At 45.0% G+C, this 13,775-nt stretch overlaps 2 protein-coding genes across 13 annotated transcripts in view; both read right to left on the bottom strand.

The window, feature by feature from the left end:
* LOC115561267 (dapper homolog 3) overlaps positions 1 to 956 on the bottom strand; it is a 12,149-nt gene extending 11,193 nt beyond the window's left edge. Inside the window, exon 1 of the mRNA XM_030381185.1 lies at positions 459 to 956. Within this exon, the coding sequence (XP_030237045.1) occupies positions 459 to 689 (231 nt within the window). The 5' untranslated portion in view covers positions 690 to 956. The remainder of the gene's footprint in view (positions 1 to 458) is intronic.
* A 3,884-nt stretch (positions 957 to 4,840) lies between these two features.
* gramd1bb (GRAM domain containing 1Bb) overlaps positions 4,841 to 13,775 on the bottom strand; it is a 41,162-nt gene continuing 32,227 nt past the window's right edge. For 9 of the 12 annotated variants that reach the window (XM_030381182.1, XM_030381177.1, XM_030381171.1 and 6 more), the window contains 9 exons: positions 11,325 to 11,468; positions 10,867 to 10,985; positions 10,398 to 10,540; positions 9,954 to 10,057; positions 8,867 to 9,185; positions 8,503 to 8,514; positions 8,226 to 8,333; positions 7,708 to 7,828; positions 4,841 to 7,097 (listed from right to left, as the gene is read on the bottom strand). In XM_030381182.1, coding sequence (XP_030237042.1) covers positions 7,008 to 7,097; positions 7,708 to 7,828; positions 8,226 to 8,333; positions 8,503 to 8,514; positions 8,867 to 9,185; positions 9,954 to 10,057; positions 10,398 to 10,540; positions 10,867 to 10,985; positions 11,325 to 11,468 — 1,160 coding nt within the window. In that variant the 3' untranslated portion in view covers positions 4,841 to 7,007. The remainder of the gene's footprint in view (positions 7,098 to 7,707; positions 7,829 to 8,225; positions 8,334 to 8,502; positions 8,515 to 8,866; positions 9,186 to 9,953; positions 10,058 to 10,397; positions 10,541 to 10,866; positions 10,986 to 11,324; positions 11,469 to 13,775) is intronic. The other 3 variants (XM_030381172.1, XM_030381176.1, XM_030381181.1) reach the window with 1 other exon arrangement.

Below are 13,775 nucleotides of genomic sequence, written 5' to 3'. Positions count from 1 at the left end.
TAAGTTTAACCTAAAAGCATAACTTGATGACCACGATTAATGTACGTTATTTATGATCTGAAGAGGACATTAATAAGTGCTGGTTAAGTAGTAAAATGAGTAAAAGCCCATGTTTAGGGAACAATGGGCTATTAAAGAGGCTTACGCCACTAAGGACGGGGGCTCCACCCCCTAACGCGGTTCCACAGGCGTAAATCTAATGGGGTAGACACGCATCGCATCCTTTCAGATGGAGAGCTTTGAATCCAGGCAAGCAACTTCTTCGCTTACACACAAAAGACCCCAAGACCCTAAGCCCAGTGTCGTTTAACGGTCAGGCTGATTGGGGGCACTTAGCCTACCATTTGTATTATAATACTCGAGTGTTGAATGTAGCCTACTTAAACGACAAAGCTGCCTAATATAAACTATGTTTGTAAAAAAGAAAAAGAGCAAACTAATCAACCATTCAAACTTACCAGTTGACGCCTCAATGTCAAGTTTTCCTGGCCCCAGTTGCTGAAACATGCCATATCACTCTTGTATGAATTCTGGGGCATGGAGTCCCCAAGGGCTAGCGCCCCAAGGACCAGGCATTCCTGCCTCTGCTTGCGGAGCTCCAACTCGCATATCCCGGCAAGGCTCGCCTCCAGACGGTCCTTGGTGCGACTTCGTTCAACGGTGATGGGGAAGGAGAACGCGCGGTGCATTTTCAATCGACGCAGTAAGAAAGATGTCCTGGCTATTTACAACATGGTGGTATACACTGTTGTTTTATGTTTCTTTAAATCAACGAGGAGTCGTCATACGCATCGTTCCATCGCTGGTGGCATTGTAACCTAGGAGCAGCATGGTTTTCCTCACACTATGCGCTATACGTTATTATGTATAGCTGTCAAACATAGGACGAGGCTCCGCCCACCGCCAGTGGCCATCACAGGGAGAGATTCACTTGGTTCTGATCCGGCCCCAGCAATTTCACCCTCGACTCTCATTGGATGTTTAGAGTGCAACCCGGAAGCCCGTATAGCGTTCTTTTTATACATTAATTGAGAAGAGCCCATCCCCCCTGGTTGCGCTCACAGTGGAGACCTCGCCCCTGTGGATCAGCCAGGACAGTTGGTCATTTGCAGGGAAAACAAATGATTATTGGAAATCAGGTTTTTTTTACCACATCATACAAATAGGAAGATTTGTAATCAATACATTCGTGATTCGGGAACAATGTTATGTGTATGCATTTATGCATAGAAATTCCAATGAACCGCTTGAAATCTCATAATAGTTCATTGTTAATAGCGGGTTTAACTTTCAATTTTTTTTTGCAATGAATGAAAAAGGGAAGCTAATTGGATGGAAGTAATGTAATTACCTTAGAAGCCGTTTCGAAAATCTGCCCCTTATGACATCACAAGTTGGCGTGTCCATCTAGATGTGTGCTGGATAGATCAGTCTGCCAGCCTACCCATTGGACTGAAGTAAACGTGGCTCATCTATCCAGCACAGACTTTGGGTTGCATTTGAACATACCATCACTTGCTCTTTAACTTACCACAACCAGCACACTCCCACCAGTTGCTCTTTTGTGATGTCACAACACAATGATCAGTGATGTAATTCGGATGCAATAACTGCAGGGTTTACCTGTTCTTTGTGGCGTTTTTGAGAGACCATCTATTGTGTTTTCTGAGCGAGCATGAAGTGCAGGTTAGAAAGGTCTTGGAGACTCACCGTACCCTCCATCCATACATCCTCCTCCGAGGCCTACAGGAGACCCAACCCACGCCTCGACTGCACCCTGGCAGGTGCTGGTGTCTGGCTCCTCCTTCAGAGTTGTATTTTCCCTGCTGCTGACTCAGCTATCAAAGCTGCTCAAGCTGCTCACATGGGAACCAGTACTGTCCTTAACATCGCTCTACAATAATAACATACTGAAATACAGTATGAGGCATTGTTAGAGGAGCAGCTGGAGGAGGCTGGACCTCTAGAAACTGAAACTCCTGATTGACTTAACTATTAACATGCATAACATGTTTTTTTCCTTTTCTCTAATTCCTAGAGGCTCTACGTGACAATGTTCAATTTATTTCAGAGGCCATTGCGATTGTGAGGCCATATTCGTTTTCTGTTTCGTTTTTAAGTCCTGTATTATTAACATAAACCTACAGACAAGCTCGCACAAAGTTCTTGCCTGTTCTTTTCCTAGTTTCTCATGCTTTGAGTGGGGTCCCATGTCCCCAGGTTACAAGCTTCTAGTGATGGACATGCATATTTTATGATCCTTTGATATCCGTTTTAGTTGGAAAAAGTGCAGCAAAAAAATAATATTGGATTTTGTATCTGGTTGTCCTATTGAGTTGTAACCTCTTCCACAAACCATTCCCTCCCTAGATAGTTTTCATACAAAAAGATCTACACATTTTCAGCAGAGATGAGGAGAACGTGACAGAAGTTTTGTTGTTTGAGTCCAAGTTTGGCAGTGGGGTAACACTATCCAAAATGTTTATACCAATATGATTAATTATTAACACAATGGTTCAATCCTTCAATAACAGATTATGCTCAATACTACCAGTCCTGTTGACAGCGTTGACCGATCACACACACACACACACACTCTGTATTTAGGACACAGAATCACCTGACACACAGATCATTTTCAATATATATATATATTCTTTAATTCCCGTGTCCCGCCCTTACTCCACATGAATGAGAAAGCCACCTCCATCATAGTCCCTAGTAGGCAAAGTCATCGGTGAGTCAGAACCTGCGCACAGCGCGGATTGGGTACTTTTTGTCAGTGTGTGGAGTGTACACCGCAGATATACACAACATAGTATACACATCATGTATAAAGTCACTACAGTTCTCTCTAGACATCCAAACAGACTCTAAAGAAACAAATAAACAAACAAACATACAGTAGAATTATTTATCCAGCTCAACGACACCTTTTGTTGTTGAAATCCGCTGAGAGAAACAGCATTTGCAGTTTGCCAGGATTGGTTGGTAATGTTCCTAAAGGTAGGTGTGTCTTTGTTATCGTGTTGGCAAACCAAAGGTTGCCGGAGCTGTGTTGTATGTGAGTGACAATTTCAGCGGTTATCTTTGAAATTCCCCAATTTAGTTTCAGTGGTGCGTACAAGTTGTGGAAGGGCCAGCCATGAAACCATGGCACTGGTATCGGAATGGGTTGTCTTGGATGCACCACTGTGGTGGTCCCTTCAGAGCTCTCTTACCATTGTGTGTGACACTACTCAGCAGAAAGTAAGAGATAGGGAATAACAGAGCCAAAGAAAGAAGAAAAAAAATACACATTTCATGAAATCATAAATTTACATCTGGGATTATCCAATGTGCAATTTACAATGAGGAACATAGCAAGCTAAGGGACATTTATTAGAATGCAAAAATCCATCTCCCCGCGCATGAAGATATACCATGTGTCTTTCCTACTAGGTCACATGTAATAGAGTCATGGATACAATATTCTTGCTTTATTCCGATTGGCTGGTTTTTTGTACATATACAGCAGCATTTTCAGCACACATGTCACAGTCTTAATGTAATACTTTATGTCATATCAGTACTTCAATCGATGGTTTGACAGCATGGTCTAGAAAATAGAACCCAGCTGGCGAAATAAATTAAACCAACCCATTTTAAAACCCTGAAGGACAGAAAGTATTATACTTATTATCCAACTGTGGACAACCACATTTTATCTAAAGGGAATGATTCTTTAGCTTCTTAGAGTGACCGATCAAGCAATTGAAAAAATATATGTTCTTACACTGTGAAACAAACTGGCAAAGCATTTCAATTTTATTATATATATATATATATATATATATATATATATATATATATATATATATATATATATATATATATATATATTTATATTTATAAAATAATGAAACATGCCTTCAAGCATGTTTGTGAAGGGGATTTCTATATTTCTATACACTCTCTTGTTCGTAGATCAGCGTCATTCACAGATTGTAACTGCCGTGTTAAAATACAATTTAAAACAGAAGCCCACCAAAGGGGTTCAGCCCTGAAGCATGCGTTCACTGGTTTCATTCATTCATTCAGTAACATGACTGTGGCAGGCACTATACAACAATGGTGTCATTAACTCAGGCTCTCCTCCTGCCTCCTCCCCCTCCCACCGCGACCCAGGTTGATATCCCAAAGGGTGCCATTTGGACCTGTTCAATATTATCAGGCAGTTCACAAGTAACTTTGTGAAACCAATCTATTTTTGGAAGAATAAAACTGAATTTTAAGAATATAGTTATTACAATATTAGAACATGGGCAAATAATTAAAACAACTAAGAATTGAACAGCCAAAAGCAAATGAATCAGACTTTTGATTGTGTACGTTTGTGGTATTATCTATGATGATACATTGGGGCTGAGCTCCCTAGCACTGCATTCATCTCTAATCTATATACACTCCCAACTCTCTTTCATTTTTACTTTTGGACTATCCATAAAGTGCGTTTCTTTTTAGTTATTTTGTAATACCAGGAAGGTTTCAGAAGGTTGGAACTCCTCCTTGGCTGAGAGACTTCTTGGGCTGAAATAGCTTCCCTTGGGGTATTGCCCAAACCCCTTTCCCATGCTCCTCATACACCATAGACAATTGAATTGAATGACATTTTGTGAAGAGTACATATTCTATGTGGTTACATTCCATCTCATGCTCTCGTCGCATCCGTCCATCCATCCAAGACAGACCGTTTTTAAAACGGCTAAGAAAGAATATTATCACTCATGTAGTTAGTGAGCTTTTTCATTGGAAAATGCCCCAACATGGTACTGGTGTGGACAGGAAGTGACCCGTAGGGGCTGATTGAAGAGTTTATTTCCAAAATGCAGCGTAGCCATTTTTAGTGCTAAAAGCAAAAGAAGTACCTGAAGGTATATTGATTTTAAAGGTTTATATAAGCATAAAGCGCGATTACAAATAGTGATTTTTCCTTTCTTTTGCAATCAGCAATGTTTCGACAGTAGTTGCCTGCTCCGATGCGCCCTTCGATATATAGAGGACATCTCCATTTTGGAACAAAACTCTTTGACTGTAAACCATAGCCTGGTCAGGGCTACTGCAAGGCTGCATCCAAAGGCAATTTGGCTACATGTGCCAGTAATGAATTATCCAGAGACATACCAGTGTGGAATGATACAAATGTTACATATAACACACACACACACACACACACATACACACGCACACGCGCACACACACAAACACACAAGTAGACACACAGGTAGACACACACGCACGCTCAAGCAAATACACAGACAAACGTGCACACTAGACATGTCACAGACATATCTGGCATGCACCTCAAAAGAGACCACTTTAATGTTAGAAATTCTTTAACTGGTCTAGAACTCTTGATAGCTTTCCTATATACATAAATTAACAATAAATATAAGTCATGTTTATATATTTGGAAATATATTAAATAATGAAATATAGGTATATATTTCAAATATATCCATAGAATTCTTTCTAATTTACAACATATTATAGAGATATAATCACAGTTTAGTAATAAAACACAGGTCCCCTCCCCAGCTTGACCGGCTGTAATATCCCTTTCAGCCAATCTAATAACAAGATGAATTCAGATGTTGCCGTCCGCATACGACCTCTTCTCTGGGAAGAGGGGTGCGGCGGAGACAAGCGTGCGATCTCAAGCCACTTGGTCTGGCGCTGGCGCTCTGCTAACGCGGGCGCAGATCATAGAAATGCAACTCGGCCTAACGTCAGGATTCAGTCAAAATATTAGAAAATAACCTAGGACCTAAGAACATGATTGTGAAAAGATATCTGTATGAATTGTTTATAAAATAAAATTTAAAAAAATCCTAGTTCCTGTTTAGTGATCCGTTCAGCAACTAAACAGGAGCGTTCCTGTAGTTTGTTTTGGATTGTGAAACTAACTAAAACGATAAAACAATGCAAACCGATAAAGCGTCTCTGCAGCCAATACATTCAGTCTAAAAGTGAAACCTAAAAGGATCTCAGTATAAATATTTGAACACAACCACCTCGGCCCCGGCTATACAGGGAACCAGCCCTTAATATAGACCGTACGGGGCCCAGGCTCAAACAAGGCAGTAGGGATTGATAAGCGGAACTGAGATACCTTCTACAATACTAAAACGTACATCTTTCTGTCCCTCTGACAATAAACCTGGCTCTGCAGCACACTCTACTGGCCTGGAGTTGAAAGGAAAAAAATAAACCCCCAACAAAAACAAACAAACCCTAAAATAAAAGGGACACTGCAGCGAGAACCTCTAGGGGTAGAATTGGTTTGGAACAGTCTAAAGATTGTAGAAAGCCCATAATACTTTTGAAAGGACCCATCATCTCCTTGACTGGCTCTGCTCTTGTTCTGCTCTTCTCATTTTATATTGTGTTAGCCCTGAGCCATGGTAACACTCAATCGAGGGAGGAGCCAAGTAAAGCTCAATAGGCATGCAGCAGTTTTCCTTCTCTCTCCCTCTCACTCTCTCTCTTTTCCCATAGCCATTGGCTTCCAGCAGTATGTTCTTTAATGAAAAGAAAACCACGACAACGCACGCACACAAAAAGTAGAAGAGCAGAGCAGGAAGTAGGCGTCACGACTGTGTTGTCACGGGTGTACAGCCGAACCCGGCGCCTTCCCACAATGCCGCAGTGCTGATGGGGAGGGGGGGAGAGACCACTTTGTGCCACACATGCCTGCGTTGGGGATGGGGGGGGGACTGTGAACTCTGACCTGTAGGAGGGGGAGGGGAGGGGCTCTCAATTGTGAGCCTCCATCTCCCACTGGGTGGTCTCTGATTGGAACCCCTGGCCGGCCTCTGGTCCCGCCCTTTCCCATGTCTGTCCCGTTGCCGCGGCCTGTGTGCTGGTCCACCGACAGAACCGGTCCTATATCGGGTCAGGGTAACCCATGCCCTCGGGGCCTAGCGAGGGGGGCGAGAGGGGGGCGGGGCCGGGAGGGGGGCGGCGCGTCAGTGGTATCGACTACGCTTCTCCTCCGCCTCCGAGCTGTAGTCCCTTAACCCGATGCCTCGCTGCAGGTTCAGTAGAGAGTCCTTCATCTGGGAGAGCACAGGGAGAGAGAGAGAGAGAGAGAGAGAGGGATAAATAGGGAGTGAGAATTGGAGAGAGAGTGAGAGAGAGAGAGAGAGAGAGAGAGAGAGAGAGAGAGAGAGAGAGAGAGAGAGAGAGAGAGAGAGAGAGAGAGAGAGAGAAAGAGAGGATGAGGATGAGGAGAGATAGCGATAGAGAGGAGGGGAGAGAAAGATTGAGAGGAGAAATAGATAAGAGAGCAGAGAGAGATTGCTAGACATATAGGCAGAGCAAGGAAGCATTGTTGCATTGAATCATCATTATGCTTTATAAATCATAATCAGAATTAACAATGTTTTGTATATCTAAAACAGTATGACACAAGGGTTGCTTGTACTTGATTCAAGTTCACGTTTGTAATGTAAACAGGTCCCCACACTGAGACATATGCTATATATATGGGACATATGTTTACATATGTACACTAATAAGCCATTGTTTAGAATTTCATACAATAAGCAATGGCCGAAGGCCTCATCTTAGATCTAAACTATAAAGCCATGGATCTACTGTTGACTTTAAAGCTAAAAGCTGAAGGAGTAGTGGTTTGTGAACAGGGGGGGCTCTGTGCTCGGGTACCTGGTCAAGTAGCACCACCGAAGACTTGATGATCTCTCTCCACTTCTGCAGCTCAGCATCGTGGAAGTGCTGCTGGGACTCCAGGAGCTGTGCCCACTCTACCTGGGTCTGAGGCAGTTTACTGGACACACACACACACACACACACACACACACACACACACACACACACACACACACACACACACACACACACACACACACACACACACACACACACACACACGAAAAATTAATATCATTAGGACAAGGCTGACGAAGCATTTCATTGTGAGATTGTGGTTAGGAATTTGTCGGGTTCTACTGAATTCAGATCGAGGCGGCTGAGAGTCCAGATGTGCACACATCTGGAGATATGTGAATGTGTGAACGGACTGTGTGTGAATGTGCACATGTATGTCTGTGAACGTGTGCGGGTGTATACAGATGTGAGCGTGTGCATGTGATGATACCGACCGTTTAACACAGCAAACAAATGAAAGACCCAGATGCATTAGCATGAAGGGCTCCTCCTCCTACCTTTCATGGAGTCGCAGGCCCTGCCAGGTGGGCAGTGACTGGGCCGAGTACTCCAGCCTCCACAGCTTGTAGAACAGCATGGCATTGAGAAGCACCAGCAGAACCAAGCTGAAGGGGGAAAGAGGCGGAGCTAATTACCCAGAGACCCCGCGGTGTGTACATCACCTTAACGAGCCTCGTTAAATGACGCCCGGTATGGCTCTGTAAGTGCTGTCCTCGTAAATCCCAAACAGAATGAACCCTGTGACGCTAAGTAATTAGCCACTGAAATATGTACCTGAGACAGATCCTACGGAGGGCGATGGAAGGAAGAGAAGAGCGAGCGAGAGGGAAAAGAGAGAGAGAGAGAGCGAGAGGGAGAGAGAGAGAGAGAGAGGAAGGGGGCGTTACACTCGAGGTGCACGTAACATTACAAGACACATTAGGAACTAAGATTGATGATGGAGTGGAATTGCTTCGGCTGTAAGGTGACGTACGGTCAGCCTAATAACATCCTGCTTCTGTTTCCCAATTTCGGTTTCACAAACTATAAAAGGGAGGCTTTTTCACTGGATCAATTGAGTGTGTGTCTGTGTGTGTGTGTGTGTGTGCAAGTGTGTGTGTGCAAGTGCGCGCATGTGTGCGTGCCGGGGGAGACTCACACGAAGCTGATAACGACCAGCAGCTTGGAGACGCTGTAGAGGGCCAGCCCACTGGGCAGCAGGTGGGGCAGGTGGGGGAGGTGGTGGTGCTGGGGGCTCTGGCGCCGCGTCTGGGTGGAGCCCGCCACCTGCTTGATGCGGTGGAGGACGTCGGCGGCGGCGGGCGTGGTCACGGGGCCGAGCGCCTCATCCAGGCCCAGCAGGTGGACCAGCGGCCGCTGCCGGCGCCGTGCCGCCGCGCCCTTCCCCACCTTGGCCTTGGGCGAGGGCCGGAGGGACTCGCTGAGCAGCTCCTCCTCCGCCTTGGACAGCCTCATCTCTGGAGGGGAGGGCGGGAGGGGGTCAGGCGGGGGTGGGGGTTCCGGAGGGGCGAGTGGCCGGGGCAGATCGTTTTTAAAAAAAACGATCAGGTCTGTACTTTAGGTAGCCACGCACTTTTAGAGGAAGCGGATCCAGATCAAATTTTTTTAACGATTAATTATAATTATAAAGGGAGATGGAGAGGAAGGCCTGGGAGATGGAGGGGAGGACATGCAGCAAAGGACCACGGGCAGGAATCGAACCTGGGTTGCTGCGATCAGGACTGAAATGCTACGCGCCCTGACCGGTGACCCAACAAAGGATCCAGGTTCTGAACCAGATATAAGGATTTTGGAACAATCAAGATACCAGGGGGATTGGGGGTTAACCCGGCCACACTCAGAGGTGTAGGCTGGAGGATTTATAAAAACAGTCCATGCGTCTCGTTTGTCTTGAGAGACTTACAGCCCAGACTTACCAACGTCACGGCTGTCCTATATGCCCGGGTTGGGAAGGGACTCAAACGACACGCACTAACTCTATCACACAGCAGTGAAAACTCACCCAAAACACACCGGGATAAGGAATCAAGCAGTCAAAAGAGTGCGCCTCTATGCCCTTCTACAACAGAACAGAAGATGTTCTAGGTCACTGAGATTCCTTGATTCTTAGCTTCTATCTGGCCAATAACAAGGATAAATCCTGTGATAAAGTCTACTTTGATATCCCAATCAAATGTGGCTCAGAAAAAATGATAACTAAACATCAGCGACACACCGATCCTTACCAAGATGGCGGAAATTCTCGTCCAAGCCGCTCCAGAAGTTCTTCTCAATGAAACCCTTCACCAGCCCCCACGGCTGCTTCCTGTAGCACAGCTCCGTCGACACCCTGCAGGGTGAGAGAGGAAAGGAGACACACAGAGAATAATGAAAAGACCAATATCAAAATCCAAGCTCAGTCGATTCAAATAAAGAACCGATAGGGTTAACCTATCAACGGTAGTGGAATACCTCTGTAGTGTGAGTTGGTTGTTATGCTCCAAAGCAAACACATAACATGTTTCCCAGTCATGACGCTGGATTCCATGCTCCAACACACACACACACACACGCACACGCACACGCACACACACACACACACACACACACACACACACACACACACACACACACACACACACAGACACAGCTATGTGAAATAAGCAGCACCACCCCTCCACTGTGCTTACCTCAGCCGGCACTTGTTCTTGGCCACCCTGGTGATCATGTAGCGGTTGAGGGTGTAGAAGTAGTCATGGTAGGGGACGTCGTGCGTGATGACTTCCGCGTCGATGATGTAACACTCGCTCTCCTGGCTGGCCTTATACAGAGTCTGGCCCCAAAACAAAAGGAAACAAAGGGTTAATCAGGAAACACAGGGCTAATCCATGGGACTTAATCCCAACCCTAACCTGAAGACCTGTAACAGTTATTGGAAGTTTGAGTGAAGAGTTTTCCTATGATATCGTCATTTGAGGGACTTTGAGATGAATAAAGTCAACAACATTACCGACTGATAGGAGCAGACTATTACATTTTTTGTGGCAAGCTGTCATTGGAAAGACTTTGGGACCAATGAGGGAGCATAGCAGTCTCTACCACATTTTAGAGGGGGGTTGGTTTGGCTGTCAACGGAGAGGACGGAGCAGGTGGACCCACCTGCGTCTCCGTGACAGTGGCCGTCTTGGGAGCCAGAGGGTTGGACAGAGAGATGGTGTACATGATGTCCCGGGTCTGGTTCCCCGCCTCGTCCTTCTTCCACGGATGGTACACCACCTCTGCAGAGGAGACACCGGGGAGGGGGGGGGGGGGGGGGGGGGCATTTTGAAAATCTGCCTCTTCTGACATAAACTGTGGGCGGGTCCACCTAGATGTGTGCTGGATAGATCAGTCTACCAGCCTACCCAGTCGACTGCAGCAAACGTTGCTCATCTATTTTTCATACATCTTTGTGGACTTGTGATGTCAGAAGAGGCAGATTTTCAAAACGGCTTGTAGCGGCTAATCACACTCACACCTGGTGGTATTATACAGTATGTCACCTTTAACTTGAATTCAGAGAAGACATTTCTTTTGAGCAAGAGTTCATGAACACAGGATGAGGATGAAGTTCTGACCGGAGAAGCGGCGTTGCTCCATGAAGTCGCTCATGAACTGGGACTCGGTGAACAGGATGTGGTACAGCTTGTCCACGCTGAACTTGTACACCTCGTTGATGTACTGTCGGCCGTGCAGGTCCTCGTGGAAGGCCTGCACCTCACCTGACACACACACACACGCACACGCACACGCACACGCACACACACACACACACACACACACACACACACACACACACACACACACACAAAGATGTTACCTTTCATAGTCGACCAACCAATGAGCTTGTTTCTATATGGGTGGGGGGTTAGTCCAGTTGGTAGCTGAAAGGTTTTGGTTTGATTGCCAATGTCCACAGCCTCCGTCTAGGCATCACTGATGAATATGCTTACCAACAACCTGCCCCTCAGCAACATTTATCTCCACTCACTGTAAGTCATTTAGGTTAAAAGCGTCTGCAAGCTAAATGTCCTAATAGCAATAATAATTAAAGCTGCACGCAGCATTTTACGGGTGCCAAGCCTAAAGCAGACCAAGACCCTGATAGACCATTAAGACCCCGACGGACTATTAAGACCCTGACGCAGACCATACCCAGATAATTAAGATTTATTTTGCTTACATACGCTGGAATTGCCTCAGCTTGGATCTGGTGATGGCCGAACTGAGACTGAGGAGTTATGAGTTTTTAAAGTTTTTAATTTATCACTTTAGCGCCCCCTATTGGCCTTTTTTGATGAACTTTAGCCTGGTTAACCTCAACCTTTGCTTCTTTAAGTACACAGAGTTTGGTGATGATTGACTGAAGTTAACCCCACCTTTTGTCACCTAACATTGATTGGGCTAATTTTGTTTCAGGTTCTTGTTTTCCTAGGAAGATGCGCTCAACATTAGGAGAGACATATGTCTACAGGATTTCATGACTGTAGAAGAAAGGGGTCAGAAAATATGGCCGTCCAAAGTCTGCAACTTCAGTCAATTGTCTATTAACGCTATACCAATTTTGAAGCTGTGAGATGACGCAGATGTGTTCCAATAGTGACCACAAGTAACACTTTTTTATTTTTTATTAAAAGCTATACATTTTTAATATTCAGATATTAATTAATATTTTTTATTAATATAAATCAAATTATTCGATTTTGATATATTGCTTCTATAAATGTTAAACCTTCATTTATTACCACAGTATTACCGAAGATCTGGATTCACACGGTTATAGACCATATAACGATTTTGGGAACGCCGTTCTAGGAACTGGCTTGGATGAAAGTTTTGTTCTATTAACGATATACCAAGTTTGAAGTGTAGGTTGGAGATCGAGTTGAGATGGTTGAATCACTACATGCACTTCTGGCTACGGTTTTTTTGGGTTCAGTGAGAGTGGACCAAGAGTCGTTCCCACCAATTACACCATGGGAAAAAATCCATGGAACACAATAACGGTCTCACGGTGGAGAGTTGATTAGGAGAAGTGCTGCGGTCTCCCTACTTGTGCTCATTTACGAGAACTTTGGAAGGACATAACAGAAGCACTCTGAAGAACCATCGGCAAAGTCTGGGGGCTCAGGCATTATCTCCCATTGTCTACAGTGGGAGATAATGCACCCAAACATCAAGTCCGAAGCTCCTCTCTCCAGGCCGTCCTGGGACGACTCCTCCAGCGGGGTTTCAAATCTTCTTGATCCTCCATGCAGCTGGATAGCTGTGTTTTCTGCTGCTACATCTTTCCTCAGTGCACGTATGTTGGTATGGGACGCCCTCGTGATCGACGCCCGTGTGTGGGTTCCCACAGCACCATCTTGCTGGCTGGGAGCTCGTGGGGTCTCTGGTAATGACCGGCCAGTCTCTCTTCTTCTGGAAGCCACCTGCTCACTCAGGTTCTCGCTTCTCAATCCTCGGGCCGGGCCTGGTCAAATGTGCGCCTGTGTGTCAAGAGAACCTGCGGTGCTTTGGTCACCTGCCGCTGTTCTAGCCAATCAAGGGCCAGGGATTTTGGGTAGCCTCGCGCGCGTTCGGCCCTGCGATTGGACAATCGACATTCTGGGAGCATGCGATACGAAAAAAAAAACGTCCTGTGACGGCTGATATTTCATGCCATAGTCCCAGGAGCTTCCTTATTTATTATTGTGGATTGAATGATTCAATGTCCTGCTTTTGTCTTATGTCTTATATTAACTGCAGAGTCATCTTATATTAGACTCCATTCCAAAAATTAAACAGTTTAAAACTAGGATTAAGGACTATTTGAGTACTAAATGCACATTAAACGTTGCTGGTCATGCTGAGATTATTTTAAATTGCCAATTGTCTTTTTCTGTTTCATATTTTATATTGAACTACAGTATATGCTGTCTTGGTCAAGCTCCCAGGTAAAAAAGATTCTGAATCTCAATGCGATTATTCCTGGTAAAAAAAAAGGTTTAATAAAAAAAACAAAAAAATCACCATTTGGTGGCCCTATTGCA

Source organism: Gadus morhua, chromosome 16, assembly GCF_902167405.1.
Source record: "Gadus morhua chromosome 16, gadMor3.0, whole genome shotgun sequence".
Classification (NCBI taxonomy): domain Eukaryota; kingdom Metazoa; phylum Chordata; class Actinopteri; order Gadiformes; family Gadidae; genus Gadus; species Gadus morhua.
The sequence above is the reverse complement of the archived record's forward strand: the minus strand, read 5'-3'. Positions and strand labels throughout refer to the sequence as shown.